The 23,408-nt window shown below is 30.6% G+C and overlaps 1 protein-coding gene across 1 annotated transcript in view; it reads right to left on the reverse strand.

Annotated features, from left to right (window-relative positions):
• The window catches only part of cac (calcium voltage-gated channel subunit cacophony), a 541,297-nt gene that overhangs the window by 412,215 nt on the left and 105,674 nt on the right, over nucleotides 1–23,408 (reverse strand). Inside the window, exon 2 of the mRNA XM_073975285.1 lies at nucleotides 19,053–19,307. Within this exon, the coding sequence (XP_073831386.1) occupies nucleotides 19,053–19,306 (254 nt within the window). The 5' untranslated portion in view covers nucleotide 19,307. The remainder of the gene's footprint in view (nucleotides 1–19,052; nucleotides 19,308–23,408) is intronic.

A 23,408-nucleotide genomic window follows, 5' to 3' on the forward strand; every position in this document is an offset into this window, starting at 1 on the left:
CGCTTCACCTTGAATTATTCTATGAAATAAATAGTTTTCTTTCTCTTATGAAAATACCAATGCAAAAATTGAACTCGAAAATACCTAATTTTACTAATTCGGTCACTAAAACTTAAAAAAAAAATAATACAAATACGTAATACGCCCCCATATAACGTACAGTTAAATGTTCAAATCTTTTATGGTGGGAAATTTCTAACCACCGAGAACCATTTTTGCAAATGACAATAACAATGACATTAAAGGAAGAATCAATGTCGGGCGGGGCTAACTGTATGATACCCTACACCACTGTGAATAATTCAAATATATATGGGAAATATATCCAAATTTCTACCGATTTCAATAAAATTTGTTACATTTATTTCTAGACCTTATTCTCTTACGCATTTCAAATGTCATCAGAATTGGACATAGATAGCGTGGTTAGTTCACCAATAACCTGAAATCGGGCGAAAATATATACACACCTGCTCAAAATAATATATACACCTTGTAAATGGTCATATTTATTGAAAGAAATTGAGAATACACACAGAGAAAAAACAAGTAAGAAAAGTCTATAGTCGGACGGAGCCGACCATGGGATACCCTATACCACTATCCCTGGACAATTGCTCTCCACGGAAATTCTTTTCAATGATTGTGAAAATTTTATTATCAAATATCAGAGATGTAATGTGTAATACTTATGACCAAAACCAAAAAGTTATCTAGCATGACAGAGACATTTTTGAAGCAGGAAAGGAAAATGTAGTTCACACAAACTAAAATGTAATGAAACCTACTTATGTAGTACTACTACTTCCGTTGTTTAACCGCTACGTTATTGAAATTTTTACCAATTTCACACAAAAGTTTCAGTCCATTTAACCCGCTAAGTATTATCTGATCTTCACGTTGAATTGTACGCTTCTTCTTCACCATAAACTCAAACTTTGTTTAAAAATTTGCGGGTTATTATTTTGACCTACAGAGCCGCTACAAAATTGGTTAAAATTTTGTTTTTCGTCCATTTCATCCCCTGAACATTTCACGATCATCACCAAAAAACTAATCATTTCTATTCTGGCCCGAACCCAACCTCCTTAAAAACTTCGTTACAATCGGTCCATAATTACGGCCTTAAGCTTGTTTAAAATTTTTAATGGGCGGACACACATCGCTAAATCGCTTTATCACGTCGAGATATGAATTTTGGCATACCAAATAAGGGGTCTAGGACGAATATTTCGTGGTGTTACATAAACTTTTGGAGAGACAATATGTAGCATGGGATAAAAATGTGGTTCTCTACACAGAACCCATTATATATTAGGCAGTAGGCCCGTTATCTAGCAAACACATTATTGCAATTTACATCAGAGGAAAGGTCAGTAGTTTTTTCCATATGTAGGCTACTTTGCGAAATATATATCGACCTTTTTGTAGAAAATTAACTTATGTTGAAACTGAGGTATGTGGTACTGTAATTCGCGAACAGTTGTACTATACCATAACTTTTGAACGCATTTCGGTAAAATAAACTGTTTTAGCCCGACTCACCGATGGGTTTCTTAAAATAGAAATTTGAGAGGAAGCTGTGGTCGTTTTAATGTAAAAAAATAGGAAAAAATCGTTGAGGGAAACGAGTTTTTTTAAGTCAATTTTCAATTAGCGGCTTTGCAATACAATGTAGAGTATAATGTTTAAAGAAGAAGTTTAAGAATACACTTCAGAGATGAAGTTTTTAATGTATGATTTTTTAATATAACCAATGCATCAACCTCAAACGGACGCTGACATTTTGAAGACTGAAAAATTGGGTTTTTTGAATTTTTGCTCTAATAGGGACGCGCAACTGTACACGTTTGAAAACTGATTATGAGATTGTAGTACTCGCGATTACGCATTTTTTGATGTATAACTCGGTCGTGTAGCCTTCAAAGGTTCACAACAATCTCAGCATAAAGTCGAAATTTTTGTGCGTAAATTTTTCTAAAAAACCAGTTTTTTGGATTCAAAATTTACAAATGCCATTCGATTTCAGTGGAAACCCGCGTGAATTTAGTTTTTTTACGTTCTGAATCCAACAAGCCATTGCGCGTCTAAATCCATCCACTAGATCGGCGGATATGATACACCTCAAATTTCGAAAATCTGCAAAAAATGTTTTGGAAAATATCGCGTATTTAGACGCGTTTCAGATGTGTTATTCCTACTTAGATAAATAGAGCGAAACGCATATTTAAAATGTGCGAAAACAGATATTCAAAAACGTTCGCGAATCCGGAGATATAATAGATTTCTTCTAAAAACTGAGTGCGATGCTACATCCACGGTTCTTGATGGATCGCATTGAAATGACATAGGATGATGTATTTTTTAATGGTGATCATTGAAATCGGATGCGCATAAAATGCAAATGTACTTCGTGGAAATTATGGGCATTTTACTGTTTTTTGCACCCTAACATGCAACTGATGCTACATCGTGGTCGCCAAATGGAATTTCACAAACTGTACACCAAATAAAATGGATTGATTCGCTGTTTTGGAAAATCGGATGCGCATCATGTCATTTTCACTATTACGTGGTTTATATGCGTTTCAAATGTTGTAATATTCAATATAACATTATTTTAATGTTATGCCACAATTGGAATTCCTTGTGATTTAATATAATGTTCTAAAAATATTCGCCAATAGGAAAACTATAAGGGAACAATTTTTTGCAATGGAATATCTTCATTATTGCGTGAAATTTGGACGAAAATGACGAAGAACTCAAAAATTTTTTCTTCAACCTTTCCTATAAAACCATAAAAATATAAAATTAGAATAACATGATTTTTATTTTTTCGTCATATTTTCTTTGAATTTTTGCAAATAACATGAATACTATAGCTCCAAACTTCACGACTTATGTTTCATTTTATTCCTCACAATGTCTGGATGCTGCTATAATTTTTTTATATATATTTTTTGTAAGTATAAGCGCTATTGTTTCAAAAATATGTTTGTAAATACGTGAAATTATTTAACAAATTTTATTTTTCGCGAATCCATTGAAGCTTTTCGAATTTTTTTTTTGCATCATCGCAAAGGGTCCCAATTCAGTTAACGATAATAGGATATAACTGCTTACTATATTAAGCCGCGATTTTTTTAGAATTTTTTCTAATTAGCATAATTAAAATGGTCATATCTTTTGCGCGCAACGATCTAAGTTGGTAACGAAAACAGATTTGAAATGACTATTTTTTTCTTCATCTATGTACCAAAAATCATAGATGTAGTATCAAAATTTTTTTTTTGATTTTTTTAAAATGGAAAAGACGATTTTAGAAATTTTTGCTGATATGTCCTCAAGGAATTAAAATATCTACCAAAAATAAAATTTTTATATTTTTCATACAAAAGTAATGGTCCATTTCACCCGCTAAAGAATATCAGATCATCATTCAAAATTGTAGGCATCTTTTTCGACCTATACTCTTACACGGTGCAAAATTTCGTGACTATTGCTGTATAATTACGACTTCTAGCGAGTTTATTATTACACTACAAACAAATAACGGAATATATTAGGCTGTAACTCTGTTATCTGATCATGCACACCAACATAATTGGCATCAGTTGAAAGGTCAAGCGTTCCACTTTCAAGTATATCTCACTTGTCCGGAATGTCACTTCCAGGAATTAAGATATAAGCTGTATATTAAACATTTTCACAATTTTCACACAAAAGTTTAGGTCCATTTAACCCTCTAAATATTATCCGATCTCCATCTCAAATTGCAAGCTTCTCCTTTGTGATATATTCTTACCTTATTTAATATTACGCGTTGATCGGACTATTATTGAGACCTACAGAGCCGCTAGAAAATTGGAGAAATATTATGTTTTTGGACCATTTCACCCGCTAAATATTTCACGATCATCACCAATAAGAATAGGGATCTATTCTGATCTGAACCCGATCTTCATACAAAATTTCGTGACGATCGGTCCATAATTGCGGCCTGGGGCGTGTTTACAATTTACAATGGACAGACGGACGGACGGACAGACACACATCTCAAAATCGCTTTATCTCGTCGAGATATGAAGATTGGTATACCACATTGGGGGTGTCCGACGAATATTTCGCGGTGTTACATGAATTTTTACCAAAACAAACTTATAATACCCTTTTCCACATTGTGGTATAGGGTATAAATATGATAGATCCAACAGAATTCGAAGAGCATAATATGTATTGTAAAGGTATTGTTAGATTGCGCATGTTGTATTCTGAGTCCAACAATAGCTTTTGTCAATTACAACAATTGTTTTTGTCATATCCAACAATTGTTTTGTCAAATGGTCTATATTATTCTCTTTTCTTCGTTTTTCTGGGCTGACAATAGTTTTGTAAAAATTCTAGATTATGTTATTTCCTACCATCGGTATTGTTAATGATTTTTACAATATTGAGGAATTTCGCAAGTTGTGTTTGTTTTTTATGTTTGTAGCAAAATATGGTATTTTTGGATTTGTAATTGCAATGCTTCAACAAAACAAATGAATTGTTGGAACAAAAATAGATATTGTTGTCCCAACAAAAGTGAAAAAATATTTTTTATCTGCCTGTATGATTTTTCTAATACGTCGATGTCATAAAGTTATAGTTACTTATAGTTAATTAAATTTAACTAATCTTCTTACTAAGAAAAGTAGATTCGCTGCTCATAATAATAGATACGCTTCAGTTAATCTCGGAAATAATAAACTTTTATTAATTTTGCATGAGAAATATTGTTGATTTGTATTTGGATTCCTATTTTTGTTGATTTTTATTGCATTTAGTATTATTTTCCCCCAGAATGCGGAACTTGTGGTAACTATTTATGGGTAAAAACGAAGAAATTATGCTACGAAATGTCACCTGTAGGCCTATTCTGTAACTTTTTAACAACTTTACTCTTTATTTATTTTACAACAATTTCATTTGTTTGTTTTGTAGTTGTTACAAAAACAAAAGAAATTTTAACAACTTTTCAATCGATAAAAGTTACAGAATTCCTATACTTGGATAGGTCAAGAAGTAAGGACCTGTTTTCCTATTTTTTTAGGAAAAAGGTAGGGATAAGATTCGAAAATACCAGCTACTAGTCCATTATTTTACATAAAAGTTTATTATTTCCGAGTTTAACTGAGGTATATATATTATTATGAGCAGCAAATCTGCTGCCCTTAGTTAAAAGATTACTTAAACTAAATTCATTTATAATGGTTGGTTGGTTTTTGATTGCTATACTATTCGGACATCGTCGTATAAGAAAAATCATGTTCTCAATTTCCAAATCATGTTCCAAATCTTAACCGATTTCAATATAATTTGACTTGGTTGGCAACCCTATTTTTCAATGCGTTATTGCAAATGCTAAAACGTAGCATAAAGGTTGAATGCATGGGACTTCGGTGAACTCCTAATTTTAAAATGTACCTTTTGGTCATAACTGCTCAACTCTAAAGAGAAATATTTCAGATAATTTTTTGGACAAAGAACGAACGCTATCTATATATTTTTTAAAAATCGGTTCAGATTTGGATATAGCTTACATATATCAGGGCAATCATGAATAAAATTGCGTGAGAAATTTGTTCCCTTTCCCCAATTTTACAATTTTTTTATTTCCATATTTATGTCCAAAAAGGAAATTTTTTGGTCGATTTTTCCACACCATTTTTACATGTAATTCGAATAATTTCAGTTGTAATTTGATTATTTCATTTGAAATTCGAAACATTTCATTTGTTATTTGAGAATTCCACCAATTGAATTATTTCATTTGTAATTTCAGAATTCCATTTTATATTTGAATTATTTCATTATAATGTTAATATTTTCATTTGTAATTCGAATAATTTCATTTGTATTGCGAATTTTTCATTTGCAGTTTGAATTTTTCTATTTGCAAATCGAAGTTTTTCATATGGAATTTCAAATGAAAAAAGTTCAAATTACAAATGGAAAAAATTCGATTTACAAATTAAATTATTCGAATTACAAATGAAAAAATTTAAATTACGAATGAAATAATTCGAATATGAAATGGAATTCTCAAATTACAAATGAAATAATTCGAATTCCAAATGAAAATATCAAATTACAAATGAAATAATTCGAAATTCAATTGGAATTTTCAAATTACAAGTGAAATGTTTCGAATTACAACTGAAATTATTGGAATTACATGTGAAAATGGTGTAGAATACTTCATTATTAAGGGGTTCTACACCCTTTTCAGATGTAATTCGAAACATTTTAGATGTAATTCGTAACATTTCATTCGTAATTCGGGAATTCCACTTGTAATTTGAATTATTCTATTTGCAATGCGAATTATTCCATTTGAGATTTGAATTATTCCATTTGTAATTCGAGTTATTGCAATTGTAAGTCGAATTATTCCACTTGAAATTCAAATAATTACATTTGTAATTCGAATTATCTCATTTGAAATTCACATTATTCCCTTTGTAATTCGAAATATTTCATTTGTAATTCGAATTATTTTATTTGAAATTACATATAAAATGATTCGAATTACAAATGGAATAATTCGAATTTTTAATAAAATAATTCGAATTAAAAATGGAATAGTTCGAATTACAAATGAAATAATTTGAATTTCAAATGGAATAGTACCACAAACATTTTGTATATAGACATTTCCGGGAAGTGTACAGGCTTCCCAAAAAAGAAAATGTTTCAACAGAGTTAGTCTTTGCTAGAATGCATTGAGGAGCTTTTTCACTGCTTTGAGCCCTAAATTCCAAATGACAGCAAAGTCAGCCAGGAAATGTGGATAAAATCTTCAAAATAACTGAAACCGGAGAAGTTTCCTGACTACCCTGCAGGCCAAATTACAACTAATTTCGTCTGAAAATATAGCTAACAACTTCAAAATACCTCAAATCGGGATATATAGTAATATGGGGGTTAGTCCAAAACATGGACTATGTATGTCCACAAGTTTTGATAGATAAGTTTTTTTTCCTTTTCATTCGATACCTGCTAGTTTTGAACACACGAACTTCTGATTTGTAGCTACACACTAGGCCACTCGCACGAACAACAAGGGTTGGCTTAACTCATCCATATACATCAACATGTTTTTGAAATTTTGTAAATAAATAACACCGATGCCGACGCTGAGCTTTGAACACACGACCCTAGAATTTGTAGTCAGACACACTAGCTCTGTACCACCGCACTCAGTACTTAGTAAGTAAGTAGTGAGTAGTGAAGTAATTAGTTATGTGTAAACTGTCTTATATGTACTGCCTGATAATGCGGAGTGTAATGAGTACTCATTACCAGGTAATGCAGGAAGTAATGACATGTGCTTACCAAATTTTTGCTGGGCTGTAAAAGACCGAAGAGATGCAGATCAACATTTGCTATCTACATGTCGATTACAAAGCAACCTACGACAGCCCTATAAGATCAAACGTACTCCAAACCATGTCCGAATTTTGCATTCCTGTAAAACTCATTAGAGTTTGTTAAATGTCAGGTCCTCATTTAATATTAAAGAACCTATCCGAACAGTTTAGTACCAAAAGAGATTTCGCACAAGGAGACAGCCTTTAGAATGATTTTTTTTTTCAACATTATACGAGATGCTAAGTTAAAAGAAATGATACAATACAATACACCAAATAGCATTTTCCATATTCCGGGGAATTCTCAGGTTCAAAAAAAAAAAAAAAACAACATTGTTCCACAACATCCCATACGGGACAAGGGAGACTTCTCTCATATCAATGAGTGCACCCCGATTCATATTTAGCTCAATGATACGGGACCTACCGAACGAGTCCGAGTCCGAACGGCGTGTCTTAAGACACCACTTCTGGAGAAGTTTTTTAAGGCTGAAATACTCAGGAAATGTCGCCAACATTACTGAGGGGTATTTTGCCACCGTTGAAAAAATGTTTGATGTTGCCTGGCCGGGGACTCGAACCCCCGACCTTCTGCGTGCAAGGCGGGCGTGCATACCATTGCACCACGGTGGCACCCAGGTTCCCTGGAATTCAAATTTTCGAATTCTCTTTTCCTCGGAATCAAAAACCCTAGTGGTGGGCCACATAAGTAAGTAGTAGTTCACATTAAGCAAGAAATTATCTGCTGACATAAATTACAATTCATTTCCGGCATTCCCGAATTAGGGTAAAATTCCTAACAATCCTACCTCAAATATATCCTATTTAAAATGTTCATTATTAAACCCCAAAGAATATAATTCTGTAACAGAATATTTTTTCACTATTAATTCAACATCAAGTTTATTAGATTAAGGCATTAAAAAAAACATGGCGATGATCTGATCAAAATTACGATTTGAATGCAATGTTAAGATGCACGACGGATTGAGGGGAAAACATAGCACCAACAGTTTTTTGGTTTTATTTCATAATAATTTATTTAAGGAACCAAGCGATGGATTAATTTTCAAAAAAAAAAAAATATTACAAAGCCAAGCTTAGGTATTGCTCCATCCAAGCATTCGTCATGTATATAGATTTTCTGTAATTCACACATTCCATGACAATATTTATAGCTTTTTTTAAGAAAAGTAAAAAAGGAAGATTTTAACAGATGTCCATCAACTTTTTATTTTTCTTTGAAACTTCGGCATGGAATCACACTCCTATCGCAATATGTATCCTTTGTATTTGTTGTAATATATTTGTTGACGAACGAACTATAACGAAGATACCGGGGAAAACATGCCAACTTATTGCCGCTGCAAGTTTGTTGCCAATTTAAAAGTGTACATTTTCTTAACATACAAATATACACATGAACTTGCTCGTGTTGAAACATTGTACAAAACCCTACATAAATAACCCAATTATGTTTGCCGGCAATGAATTACAAGCAATTAAAGTAAGATTATCCATTTTAATTGGCAGACATACACTTAAAAGATGGCAAGAGGTATACAGTATGTATATAAATCTTTGGAAGTATTCACTGATAATTAAATAAAAAAAAAAAAACAGTAAATACCTGTAGCACAAGTCAGATGCCAGATAACATGCTGTGCAAACTTGTACTTATACTGTCAATGGCATAAAGATTGATAAGATTTCTTGGTAACATCTCATGAAGTAGGCAATTTATGAAATTTCGTTGACTTTATTACTTAAATAATCATGACTTTATTACTTAAATAATCATGTAATTGTAAATATGTTACTTCACAATGCGGATAATGTGGAATTGGGTGACGCATACAAGTGGTGTACCTGTTATTTGTTATATGTACGACCACGAATTGTTTAACCTTCAACCTGATGTATATAGAAAAAATATACACATTGATACAATATAATGGTCCAGAGATTTAAAAACCTTCATCACTCTCAAAAAAGACTGATGAGCACGATACCTCTCGAATTCAGTATCGATTTCGAAAATTCACACATCTGTATTAATTATTAATTATTACTTATTAATTATTAACTTATTAATTATTAACTAGCAAATGCCCGCTACTTCGTATGCGGAAAGGGAACAAAATATATATAAAAATTTTTTAATACGGGAATGGTGAATACTGGAGATTCTGTTGTACTTAGACCTATTTTTATTACAAATATTTTTTTTCGATTGTAGTCAGAATTTACTAAAAAAAACTGCCGTACGCATCCCTACACAACTACCATATTTTTTATTTCGAGTTTCCAAAACTACGTATCATATTGCAAATTTCAGATTTGGCTTTAACCCTTCACTAACACAGCATTCCCTTCCAGTACGAATTTCCAGACACTAAACTTTATCTCACCCCTTCACAACAACAATCACGCACATTTACAATGCAAGGTTCTAGCTTCCGTTAAATTTTCGGCATTCAAAATGGCCATAAAAATCCACGATTTCGTATATCCCCATATAACGGTACGGAAGAACAAATCTATATTGTCCAATTCTCTTTAAATTTGGACCTTGAATACTCAGAGGATATAAAAGTTTAATTTAAACAAGTAAGAAAAGCGTTAAGTTCGGTCGGGCCGAACTTTTTATACCCTCCACCACAAATTTCAGCCATTTCGGTGGATTAATGTGGCCACAACCTTCAAAATACCGAAATTCGGAAGGTACCGTTCTATGGGGGCTATATGATGGCGTGGACCTATACCTACAAATTTCTGGGGGAAAGTTTTATACGCCTAAAGAAGACTAAATACAGTCGAAATCGCTTATAACGTCGTCGTTTATAACGTCATATCGCTTATAACGACGAAATTCAAAAGTCCCGAATTTCTGCCCTTTATATTCCACACAAATAAATATCGTTTATAACGTCATCGCTTATAACGTCTTATCGGTTGTAACGTCGATTTTTCGTGAACTATTTAAATTTTGCTATCGGTTATAAGATCGAACCATACGAAGAAGAAACATTTCTCTCAATATTTTGTTGTATGTACATTTTTTTTCAAACTCAAACAACAACAAAATACCAAACATAAGTACAACATGTTTGAAAATGGGGTTAGACGACAAAATTACGACTCACATGAAGCCGGTCTCAAGTCAATTGGATGCCGTCTTACTCTTAGATGGAGCCTGGAAAAATGTAACGACCTCAGTCATTGCTAATTGTTAAGGGTCCTTTGAACGAACATATGTTGGAATTCAAAAGCCCAAACTAAAATAACAGACTATTTTAAATAGATCCATATCCTATAGTAACGTAATATATCTGCTGATTAACAAATTAAATCTCGTTATTTTTTATTACTTTGTTTTTAAATCATTTATACGTATAAAATGAAAAAGTAAAAAATTGAATTGAATTTATTTTTTACTCACTTAATAAAACAACGTATTTATACACAAAAGTCACTATACATAATATACTTTCACCACTTTTATAAATATCGTTTATAACGACTATCGCTTATAGCGTCCGATATTGGTCGGTCCCTTGACCGACGTTATAAGCGATTTCGACTGTCCAAATTTCAGCCATCTCGGTGTGATAATGAAGCTAAAACGTTCAAAATATCGAAAATCGGGAGATATTGTATTATGGGGTCTATATCAACACGTGGACCTATATAAACATTTTATGGTAGAAATGTTTCTTAGCCTCTGGAAACACAAAATACAAAGTTACAACCGATTCTTTGGTCAAATGGGTCTAATACATTCTAAATATATTAAAATGACGCGTACTTTATATGGGGCCTTATATGGGGGCTATACCAAAACGTGGACCTATATAACCCAACTTTGGTAGGAATGTTTTCTGGCCTCTGAAGACACAAAATTCCAAATTACAACCAATTCTGTGGTCAAATGGGTCTAATACATTCTAAATATATTAAAATGACGCGTACTTTATATGGGGCCTTATATGGTGGCTATACCAAAACGTGGACCTATATAACCCGACTTTGGTAGGAATATTTTTTGGCCTCTGGAGACACAAAGTACCAAATTACAACCAATTCGGTGGTAAAATGGGCCAAATATCTTAAAAATTCCCTAAAACGTCGACGCGTCACGCGTCATTTTGTATGGGGCTATACGAAAGCGTGGACCTACATAGCCCGCTTTCAATACCAAAAGTCCTACGTAAATATAACATATTTTCCCAAAATTTCATCAACCTACGTCAATCCGTTCGGACGCTAGAGTGATTTCCACAGACGGACAGACGGACAGACAGACAGACGGACGGACATTGCTATATCGATGTAGAATTGCACGCTGATCAAGAATATATATACTTTGTGGGGTCTACAATGATTATTTCGAGTAGTTACAAACGTAGTGACAAACTTAATATACCCCCATCCTATGGTGGAGGGTATAAAAATGCCCACTTTAATCCACGTTTAGTAGAAGAGATATTTTGAAAATTTAGAGTATTTTGAAGATATTCTGCACATTTTCCAACCGAACTTCGGAATTTGTGGCATGAAAGGTTAGAAAAACTTTTTTTACAAAAAAATGTACTTAATGTGCACGGGTATGTCAACCGTACATAACGGAAAATTAGTTTGGAGGCATTTCAATTTAGGCTTTTTTATTATCAGGGGGTAAACAACATCTAGTTAACAAAATTGTCGCATTGGACCACGTTTTCAAATTAACATACCAAAGCGGTCAGAACAAAAAACATTTTTGAAAAGATACTTCACGTTTGACTACTTAATTTCAGTACATTATTTAGAAACGCCTTGGCGTTAACATCAAATCAATGGAACAATATTCAGTACAATTTTTCAAACTCAGAACTTTGTCTCAAATTTTAAAGTAATCTTCATAACAAATATTTTTTCATTTCGTATTTTTTGTACAAATAGCGTATTTCCAAATTATATAATCCCAGCTTTAGTACCTTAACCGCTTACACAATACCAAAATGGTTTTGGTACCAACATGTTACCCATCTCTTCGTATACATAGGTAATCGTTTAAAAAATTACTTCCTTATATTCAACATATATCCTAATCCCAATTCACTTCTCCAGCTTTATATGTTCCCCTGAAACCCATAAGAGTACTATTTAGTACTTTTTGTATAAATAAGTACGAATGTTCAAAACCTCCTCCCTACCTCCACTCTAAACACCAAAGGGTTACCATACGCCTCACCTCTCTCTCCACCAAACTGACAATTGCCGCAAGTAAACTCGCCTAATGTAAATTGGAACATAAGTACGAATTTCCAAAACTACCTCAATCCTACACTCACGCAAATAAAAATTGTAGCGAATTCCGTACCAAAGCTAACTCCATATCTCAATTCTATATTCCAACAGTAATTTTAATTCCAAATTTGAGGATTCCAGTTCTTCAAATGCAAATCCAAATCATACTAAACTCACTACCATTTAGGACTTTTCGACCTCTGGTACATCTTTCTTACTCTTCATCAGTGACCCCCAATTCAAATTTCAGGATTCCAGCTCTATCCGTTCACCCAAATTGTACTAAATTTAGTACCATTTAGTACTTTTCGTACACTTATAGTTCGAATTTCCAAAAACCTTTCTTTGTCACTCTCCACCAGTGACCCTAATTTCAAATTTAAGGATTCCAGCTCTATCCGTTCACCCAAATCCAAACTGTACTAAATTTAGTACCATTTAGTACTTTTTGTACCCTTATAGTTCGAATTTACAAAAACCTTTCATTGTTACTCTTTATCAGTGATCCTCATTCCAAATGTCTGTATTCCAGCTCAATCCATTCACCCAAATCAAAATTGTACTAAATTTAGTAACATTTAGTACTTTTCGTACCCTTATAGTTCGAATTTCCAAAAACCTTTCATTGTTACTCTTCATCAGTGACCCTCACTCCAAATATTTGTATTCCAGCTCTATCCCTTCATCCAAATCCAAATTGTACTATATTTAGTACCATTTAGTACTTTTCCTATAATTTTAATTCAAATTTTCAAAAACCTTTCTTTTTTGCTCTCCATCAGTGACCTTAATCCCAAATTTCAGGATTCCAGCTCTATTCGTTCACCCAAACCCAAATTGTACTAAATTTAGTACCATTTATTACTTTTCGTACACTTATAGTTCGAATTCCAAAAACCTTTCATTTTTACTCTTCATCAGTGATTCTCATTCCAAATTTTAGGATTCCAGCTCTATCCGTTCACCCAAATCCAAATTGTACTAAATTTAGTACCAATTAGTACTTTTCGTGCACTTATAGTTCGAATTTCCAAAAACCTTTCTTCGTCACTCTCCACCAGTGACACTAATTTCAAATTTCAGGATTCCAACTCTATCCGTTCAACCAAATCCAAATTGTACTAAATTTAGTACCAATTAGAACTTTTCGTGCACTTATAGTTCGAATTTCCAAAAACCTTTCTTTGTTACTCTCCACCAGCGACCCTAATTTCAAATTTCAGGATTCCAGCTCTATCCATTCACCCAAATCCAAATTGTACTAAATTTAGTACCATTTAGTACTTTTCGTACCCTTATAGTTCGAATTTACAAAAACCTTTCATTGTTACTCTTCATCAGTGATCCTCATTCCAAATGTTTGTATTCCAGCTCAATCCGTTCACCCAAATCAAAATTGTACTAAATTTAGTACCACTTAGTATTTTTCGTACCCTTATAGTTCAAATTTCCATAAACCTTTCATTGTTACTCTTCATTAGTGACCCTCATTCCAAATGTTAGTATTCCAGCTCTATCCATTCACCCAAATCCAAATTGTACTAAATTTAGTACCATTTAGTACTATTCGTGCACTTATAGTTCGAATTTCCAAAAACCTTTCTTTGTTATTCTCCACAATTGACCCTAATTTTAAATTTCAGGATTCCAGCTGTATTCGTTCACACAAATCAAAATTGTACTAAATTTAGTACCATTTAGTACTTTTCGTGCCCTTGTAGTTCGAATTTCCAAAAACCCGTTGGTACATCTTTCTAACTCTTCATCAGTTACCCTCATTCCACATTTCAGAGTTCTAGCTCTACGCGTTCGCGTAATACAAAGGTACCATATTTAGTACCTTTTGGTACATTTCGTACCCTTCCAGTTCGAATTTCGAAAAATTCAGCCTTATCTCACCCCTACACCCCAACAGCAACCCTCTCTAAAAATTTCAAGTTTCTAGCTTCAGCCGTTTCGTCTGGGCGTTGATGAATCAGTCAGTCAATCAGTCAGTCAGTCACTCACCTCACTACTGTTTTATATATATAGATTATTAATTATTAATTATTAATTATTAATTATTAATTATTAATTATTAATTATTAATTATTAATTATTAATTATTAATTATTAATTATTAATTATTAATTATTAATTATTAATTATTAATTATTAATTATAAATTATTAATTATTAATTATTAATTATTAATTATTAATTATTAATTATAAATTATTAATTATAAATTATTAATTATTAATTATTAATTATTAATTATTAATTATTAATTATTAATTATTAATTATTAATTATTAATTATTAATTATTAATTATTAATTATTAATTATTAATTATTAATTATTAATTATTAATTATTAATTATTAATTATTAATTATTAATTATTAATTATTAATTATTAATTATTAATTATTAATTATTAATTATTAATTATTAATTATTAATTATTAATTATTAATTATTAATTATTAATTATTAATTATTAATTATTAATTATTAATTATTAATTATTAATTATTAATTATTAATTATTAATTATTAATTATTAATTATTAATTATTAATTATTAATTATTAATTATTAATTATTAATTATTAATTATTAATTATTAATTATTAATTATTAATTATTAATTATTAATTATTAATTATTAATTATTAATTATTAATTATTAATTATTAATTATTAATTATTAATTATTAATTATTAATTATTAATTATTAATTATTAATTATTAATTATTAATTATTAATTATTAATTATTAATTATTAATTATTAATTATTAATTATTAATTATTAATTATTAATTATTAATTATTATTAATTGAGGTAGTTTTGGAAATTCGTACTTATGTTCCAATTTACATTAGGCGAGTTTACTTGCGGCAATTGTCAGTTTGGTGGAGAGAGAGGTGAGGCGTATGGTAACCCTTTGGTGTTTAGAGTGGAGGTAGGGAGGAGGTTTTGAACATTCGTACTTATTTATACAAAAAGTACTAAATAGTACTCTTATGGGTTTCAGGGGAACATATAAAGCTGGAGAAGTGAATTGGGATTAGGATATATGTTGAATATAAGGAAGTAATTTTTTAAACGTTTACCTATGTATACGAAGAGATGGGTAACATGTTGGTACCAAAACCATTTTGGTATTGTGTAAGCGGTTAAGGTACTAAAGCTGGGATTATATAATTTGGAAATACGCTATTTGTACAAAAAATACGAAATGAAAAAATATTTGTTATGAAGATTACTTTAAAATTTGAGACAAAGTTCTGAGTTTGAAAAATTACTCTTCATCAGTGACCCCCAATTCAAATTTCAGGATTCCAGCTCTATCCGTTCACCCAAATTGTACTAAATTTAGTACCATTTAGTACTTTTCGTACACTTATAGTTCGAATTTCCAAAAACCTTTCTTTGTCACTCTCCACCAGTGACCCTAATTTCAAATTTAAGGATTCCAGCTCTATCCGTTCACCCAAATCCAAACTGTACTAAATTTAGTACCATTTAGTACTTTTTGTACCCTTATAGTTCGAATTTACAAAAACCTTTCATTGTTACTCTTTATCAGTGATCCTCATTCCAAATGTCTGTATTCCAGCTCAATCCATTCACCCAAATCAAAATTGTACTAAATTTAGTAACATTTAGTACTTTTCGTACCCTTATAGTTCGAATTTCCAAAAACCTTTCATTGTTACTCTTCATCAGTGACCCTCACTCCAAATATTTGTATTCCAGCTCTATCCCTTCATCCAAATCCAAATTGTACTATATTTAGTACCATTTAGTACTTTTCCTATAATTTTAATTCAAATTTTCAAAAACCTTTCTTTTTTGCTCTCCATCAGTGACCTTAATCCCAAATTTCAGGATTCCAGCTCTATTCGTTCACCCAAACCCAAATTGTACTAAATTTAGTACCATTTATTACTTTTCGTACACTTATAGTTCGAATTCCAAAAACCTTTCATTTTTACTCTTCATCAGTGATTCTCATTCCAAATTTTAGGATTCCAGCTCTATCCGTTCACCCAAATCCAAATTGTACTAAATTTAGTACCAATTAGTACTTTTCGTGCACTTATAGTTCGAATTTCCAAAAACCTTTCTTCGTCACTCTCCACCAGTGACACTAATTTCAAATTTCAGGATTCCAACTCTATCCGTTCAACCAAATCCAAATTGTACTAAATTTAGTACCAATTAGAACTTTTCGTGCACTTATAGTTCGAATTTCCAAAAACCTTTCTTTGTTACTCTCCACCAGCGACCCTAATTTCAAATTTCAGGATTCCAGCTCTATCCATTCACCCAAATCCAAATTGTACTAAATTTAGTACTTTTCGTACCCTTATAGTTCGAATTTACAAAAACCTTTCATTGTTACTCTTCATCAGTGATCCTCATTCCAAATGTTTGTATTCCAGCTCAATCCGTTCACCCAAATCAAAATTGTACTAAATTTAGTACCACTTAGTATTTTTCGTACCCTTATAGTTCAAATTTCCATAAACCTTTCATTGTTACTCTTCATTAGTGACCCTCATTCCAAATGTTAGTATTCCAGCTCTATCCATTCACCCAAATCCAAATTGTACTAAATTTAGTACCATTTAGTACTATTCGTGCACTTATAGTTCGAATTTCCAAAAACCTTTCTTTGTTATTCTCCACAATTGACCCTAATTTTAAATTTCAGGATTCCAGCTGTATTCGTTCACACAAATCAAAATTGTACTAAATTTAGTACCATTTAGTACTTTTCGTGCCCTTGTAGTTCGAATTTCCAAAAACCCGTTGGTACATCTTTCTAACTCTTCATCAGTTACCCTCATTCCACATTTCAGAGTTCTAGCTCTACGCGTTCGCGTAATACAAAGGTACCATATTTAGTACCTTTTGGTACTTTTCGTACCCTTCCAGTTCGAATTTCGAAAAATTCAGCCTTATCTCACCCCTACACCCCAACAGCAACCCTCTCTAAAAATTTCAAGTTTCTAGCTTCAGCCGTTTCGTCTGGGCGTTGATGAATCAGTCAGTCAATCAGTCAGTCAGTCACTCACCTCACTACTGTTTTATATATATAGATTATTAATTATTAATTATTAATTATTAATTATTAATTATTAATTATTAATTATTAATTATTAATTATTAATTATTAATTATTAATTATTAATTATTAATTATTAATTATTAATTATTAATTATTAATTATTAATTATTAATTATTAATTATTAATTATTAATTATTAATTATTAATTATTAATTATTAATTATTAATTATTAATTATTAATTATTAATTATTAATTATTAATTATTAATTATTAATTATTAATTATTAATTATTAATTATTAATTATTAATTATTAATTATTAATTATTAATTATTAATTATTAATTATTAATTATTAATTATTAATTATTAATTATTAATTATTAATTATTAATTATTAATTATTAATTATTAATTATTAATTATTAATTATTAATTATTAATTATTAATTATTAATTATTAATTATTAATTATTAATTATTAATTATTAATTATTAATTATTAATTATTAATTATTAATTATTAATTATTAATTATTAATTATTAATTATTAATTATTAATTATTAATTATTAATTATTAATTATTAATTATTAATTATTAATTATTAATTATTAATTATTAATTATTAATTATTAATTATTAATTATTAATTATTAATTATTAATTATTAATTATTAATTATTAATTATTAATTATTAATTATTAATTATTAATTATTAATTATTAATTATTAATTATTAATTATTAATTATTAATTATTAATTATTAATTATTAATTATTAATTATTAATTATTAATTATTAATTATTAATTATTAATTATTAATTATTAATTATTAATTATTAATTATTAATTATTAATTATTAATTATTAATTATTAATTATTAATTATTAATTATTAATTATTAATTATTAATTATTAATTATTAATTATTAATTATTAATTATTAATTATTAATTATTAATTATTAATTATTAATTATTAATTATTAATTATTAATTATTAATTATTAATTATTAATTATTAATTATTAATTATTAATTATTAATTATTAATTATTAATTATTAATTATTAATTATTGATTATTAATTATTAATAACTGCTTCTTAAAAGATTCCTCATTCAGTTCGTTTACAAAGATTTCCTTTTCAGATGTCTCGTTTGTAAAACAAAAAAATTTCAATTCTTTCATTAAAAAAATCTGTTGCATAAATTGTCTTAAATTACTTAATTCTAATAAAATATAATTTTCCAAAATATTTTGTACTTACATTATATCACCCAATTTCAGTCTAGTTTGTATAAGAGCACAACTCTTGTGGTCGCTTGTTGTTACGGCACGTCTGCGTCTCGGCGGTATTTTCGGTATATACTGGGCATTTGGACCTCCAGCATTGCCGCTGCCCTCACCACCTATGCTACCATCTAAGCTGCCAGCATTTAACATGCTGCCACTTAGACGGACCATAGGTGATGATCCACGACGTCGATTCGACATATGTCGACCAGCTACACCGCCCAGCATACTGTAATGTTGCACCGAGAAAGAGAAGACAAGAAGACAAACAATTAAATGAAAATTCAATTTAAAACGCATATCTGCATTTGAATAGAGAATCGTTAGCTTAGAATGAATGAATGGTGAATCATTAGGAACAAATATTTCTTTCGTATGCAAACTAAAATTCACCTGACATCATCGAAGAGAATTCTTTGGATAACTTTATTAGGAAATGAGCCTTAAGGCATTTATTTGCAATTGCATTTGATATTTCCGAAATACACAAGTCTATATGTTTGTAATTGTGTATGAAAATGTATGTGATTGTGTGTTATTTCTGTGTTTGTCAGTCTTTGATTACATTGTTTCAGTTCAACGTTTGTGTTTGTAATTAAATTGTTTATTGCACTTTATGTTGGTATGTGAGACATATGCAGTTCATTACAAGATTATATACGTAAATAATATGCATGTAGATATATTTACTAAGTCGGAGTGTAAGTTTGGAGAAACAATTTACAAAATGTCACTTATTTTACGTTGTTGAATTGACCTGATATCACTTTTCTGGCCGAAAGCAAAGATGAACAAACCAAAGATATATTTTACGTTCGCCTAAAGAGAGAGAGAGTATGGGCATGACATTAGGAACAATCTAAGGAAGTGTGATATTCACCTAGTAAAGATAATATTGTTTTGTATACCCACCTTAATGTACATTATAATACCCACTCACCTCATTACTCAAACAAATAGAAATGCTTTGTTGCTATCACTTCCTTTGTTGTTATGTTATGTTAAACACACACAAAGTTGTATAAATATGAAGTTAATTAAATTAGTCACATTTATTGTAGCAAAAGGAATATTCAAGATATAATATAGATTTGTGTTTTATGTGAATGTAATTACAAATTTAAATCAATATAGTATTACATTTTTTTACTCGTAATTTCTTTTGGAAATTTCTTGAGAAGAAAATGTAATTATACAAAACCACAAATTGTATTCAATAATAAAAACATTGTTTTATTTTTCAATGAAATTTTATTTAGAACAATTATTGTCAATAAAATTATAGATTGAAATCAAGCTGATTGTGTACAGCATAGAAACTAATTCCTTCCATTTGTTTATGTTTGTATATCAAATTTATTTCTCTATACATCTTTTCTGTTTTAATGAATACATATCGCTCATTTACTCAAAGAGTGGCATAACTAAAATAATGAGTTTTCTGAGTTATGAATTTCGATTTTTCTACGACTTCTACTTTATCTTGTGTCAATTTTTCATGCTGATATCTCTAAAACTCAACGAGTTACAGCTCATTTACTATGAGTTTAGCATAATTCAACAAAAATTTTTCTTTTTGAGTTTATAAAACAGTAATGCACTTCTATTCATGTTTCGTCTTGCACAGAAATTTAGCATTGATATCAGGCTAGCTGTTTACAAAATATGGTCCAAGTAGTTATTCTAGTTTTTGTGTAATAATATTTTTATGTTGGGAACTCAAGTTTCAATCGCCAAATTAAAACGCATTTTTCTCGAACCTGTTTTTATTGAGATATGTCACTTTTTGAGTAAAAACATATATATGTGTATATTTATAAATACAAGTCTGTCAATAATAACATTTATTTTCTACAATCTATTGTTTTCCATTCTCATGGTTGAAATCGAATCTTAAAAAGTAGCATTCAGGAGAGATAAACCAGTAAGGAAAGGATCAAATTCGGACGGGGGCGACTGTATGATATCCTACACCACTTGAATGTTAAAACACGTGAATGTTAAGACATAATGTTAAAACATATATAAATCTGAACTGATTTCGATAAGTGTACCGTAACTTATTGCTAGACCAAATTCAGTCACACATTCCAAGTTTCATCAAAATGGGACGAATATAGCGTCTTTGGTGCAGCATATGAGGCCTATATCCAAATCTGAACCGATTTCGATAAAATTTGGCACATTTATTTCTACACAGAATTCAATCACGCATTCCAAGTTTAATCAAAATCGGATATACATATATAGCGTGTTTGGTGCAGAAAATACGTGAAGTCGGCCGAAAATATATCTGGGAGCTATATCCAAATCTGAACCGATTTCGATATTTGACAAATTTGTTTCTAGATCGAATTCAGTCACGCGGTTCAAACTTGATCTAAATCGGACGTATATAGTGTATTTGGTGCAATATATATGGGAGCTATACCCAAATCTGAACCGATTTTAACCGAAAGCTATAGCGTTCTTCCTATGGCTAGAAAATGATATTCCCCAATTTTCAGCCGAATCGGACAATAAATGCGACCTGTTCGTTGGGAAATGACGGACGGACATGCATAAATCGAATCAGAAAGTGATTATATGTACATATACGCCTAGAAGTAACTATGGGTCTATCTAGTTTTTTTTATAAGACAAAGACATAATCCCCTTTACCACAGTGTGGTATAGGGTATAAAAACGATAACTTTGGGGTTTGGGTAAGAGATTAATAGGGAATTAGGAATTTACAAATAATTGCATTTAAACTTTTAGCCACCCACCGATGTATCAAAAAATAATTCGTTTTTTATTTTTCCTGAAGAAAAAATCATGTTTTAAGACACGAAGTTGAACATATGAGGTATCACTTCTGTTAATTAAAGTAAACCAGCCATTGTGAGGTCGTACAATATGTTCTAAAAAAATTAAAAATAACATAAATCGTCACTATAAATGCCCGAAGACGTAGCCCACAAATCCAAAATTTTACAGGAGAAGCAAAAAACCTTATAAAATGAAAACCTGTTTTATAGAATATCAATCATATAAGGGCGAGTATTTGGAGTATTATCTATCCTGTACGAATGGGAATAAGTAGTGAAACCAAAACCGCTGAAGCACTTGGTTTTGGGATCCTCCATTACAACAAAATCTGCAATGGCATCCCGTTTTCCGAAATGTCATTTCTTGAATAGGATCGTTATTTTTGAACGTAGAAGAAGAATTCTGCCAGAGCATGTATTTTAGCTTTATGTATCGGATTCCTTCAAAAAAACGAATTTCAATTTTCATGTGGGTTACGTCTTCGGGCATTTATGGTGACGAAATACTGCTCAAAATTGATGGCTATTCTTTAAAAATATTTTCTGATTAGGCACTTAAAGCTTCTTATGGTGACCAACCGTACCCAGTTTCAAAAAGTAGTACACAATTTTATACCACACACCTTCCTATTTTTACCTTACGCGAAGGGCATAAGTTGGTTGTTGCTCAAAAGGTGATAACATCGAAATAATGATTTTAGACCCATATATAGTTTAATAATTGTTTCGGGTCTACCTATGTAGCTACGGCTATATATCCATCTAAACCTTGTAATAAGGCAGATTACTTATGCCTTTTTCAATTCCCTTTTATTTTTTTAATTCCCATAATCTCTGATTCGCAATCCTAAGTAATTTTTAGCTTTTTGGTTTTCCATTGTTTCCATTGAGTCGGGACTTCTTATGTTTCCCATAGAGAAGAAGGCTACAAAGTATTGGTGGAGTGGCAGTTGGATTGCCTTTGGAACATTCTTTTGGCAGATAATCGCAGCTAGGAGTGTTGCCGATTTTTAAGTGCAACTATTGCACTTTTATAATCTCATACACCTTTAGGCTAAGGAGGGTATATACACTTTGATACGACTAAATATCGAAATAATGGTCTTAGACCCCAAGTATGTTTTGACAATTTGGAATCGATTTATCAATGTCCGTCTGCCTGGCTGGCTGGTGCGCACAATAACTCTCGAACGGTTCAACCGATTCAAACCTAATTTCGCAAATCGTAATATTTTGCCCAAGCCTAGTTAAAGTTCGAAAATGGCCCTTTCTCTCCACTGTTCCTGATACCTCCCCCACAAATGTTCAACATTTTTCTGTAAAATGTTTTGAATTATAACACTCGAAGGGAGCAATCGATTTGGTCCAAACTTTACTCTTCGTATTATATCTTCTAGATATAGATCGGGTTCAAATATGGACTATATCGGCCCGTCCTTCGGGTTTCTCCCACAAAAGATTTGGTCAAATGCAGTTTGAGGACTCGTCTCGGATCAATTTGAAAAGTTCGGTTGTTTGGT

The sequence above is a fragment of the Musca autumnalis genome, unplaced genomic scaffold, assembly GCF_047663935.1.
Source record: "Musca autumnalis isolate F117 unplaced genomic scaffold, ASM4766393v1 scaffold_3, whole genome shotgun sequence".
Classification (NCBI taxonomy): Eukaryota; Metazoa; Arthropoda; class Insecta; order Diptera; family Muscidae; genus Musca; species Musca autumnalis.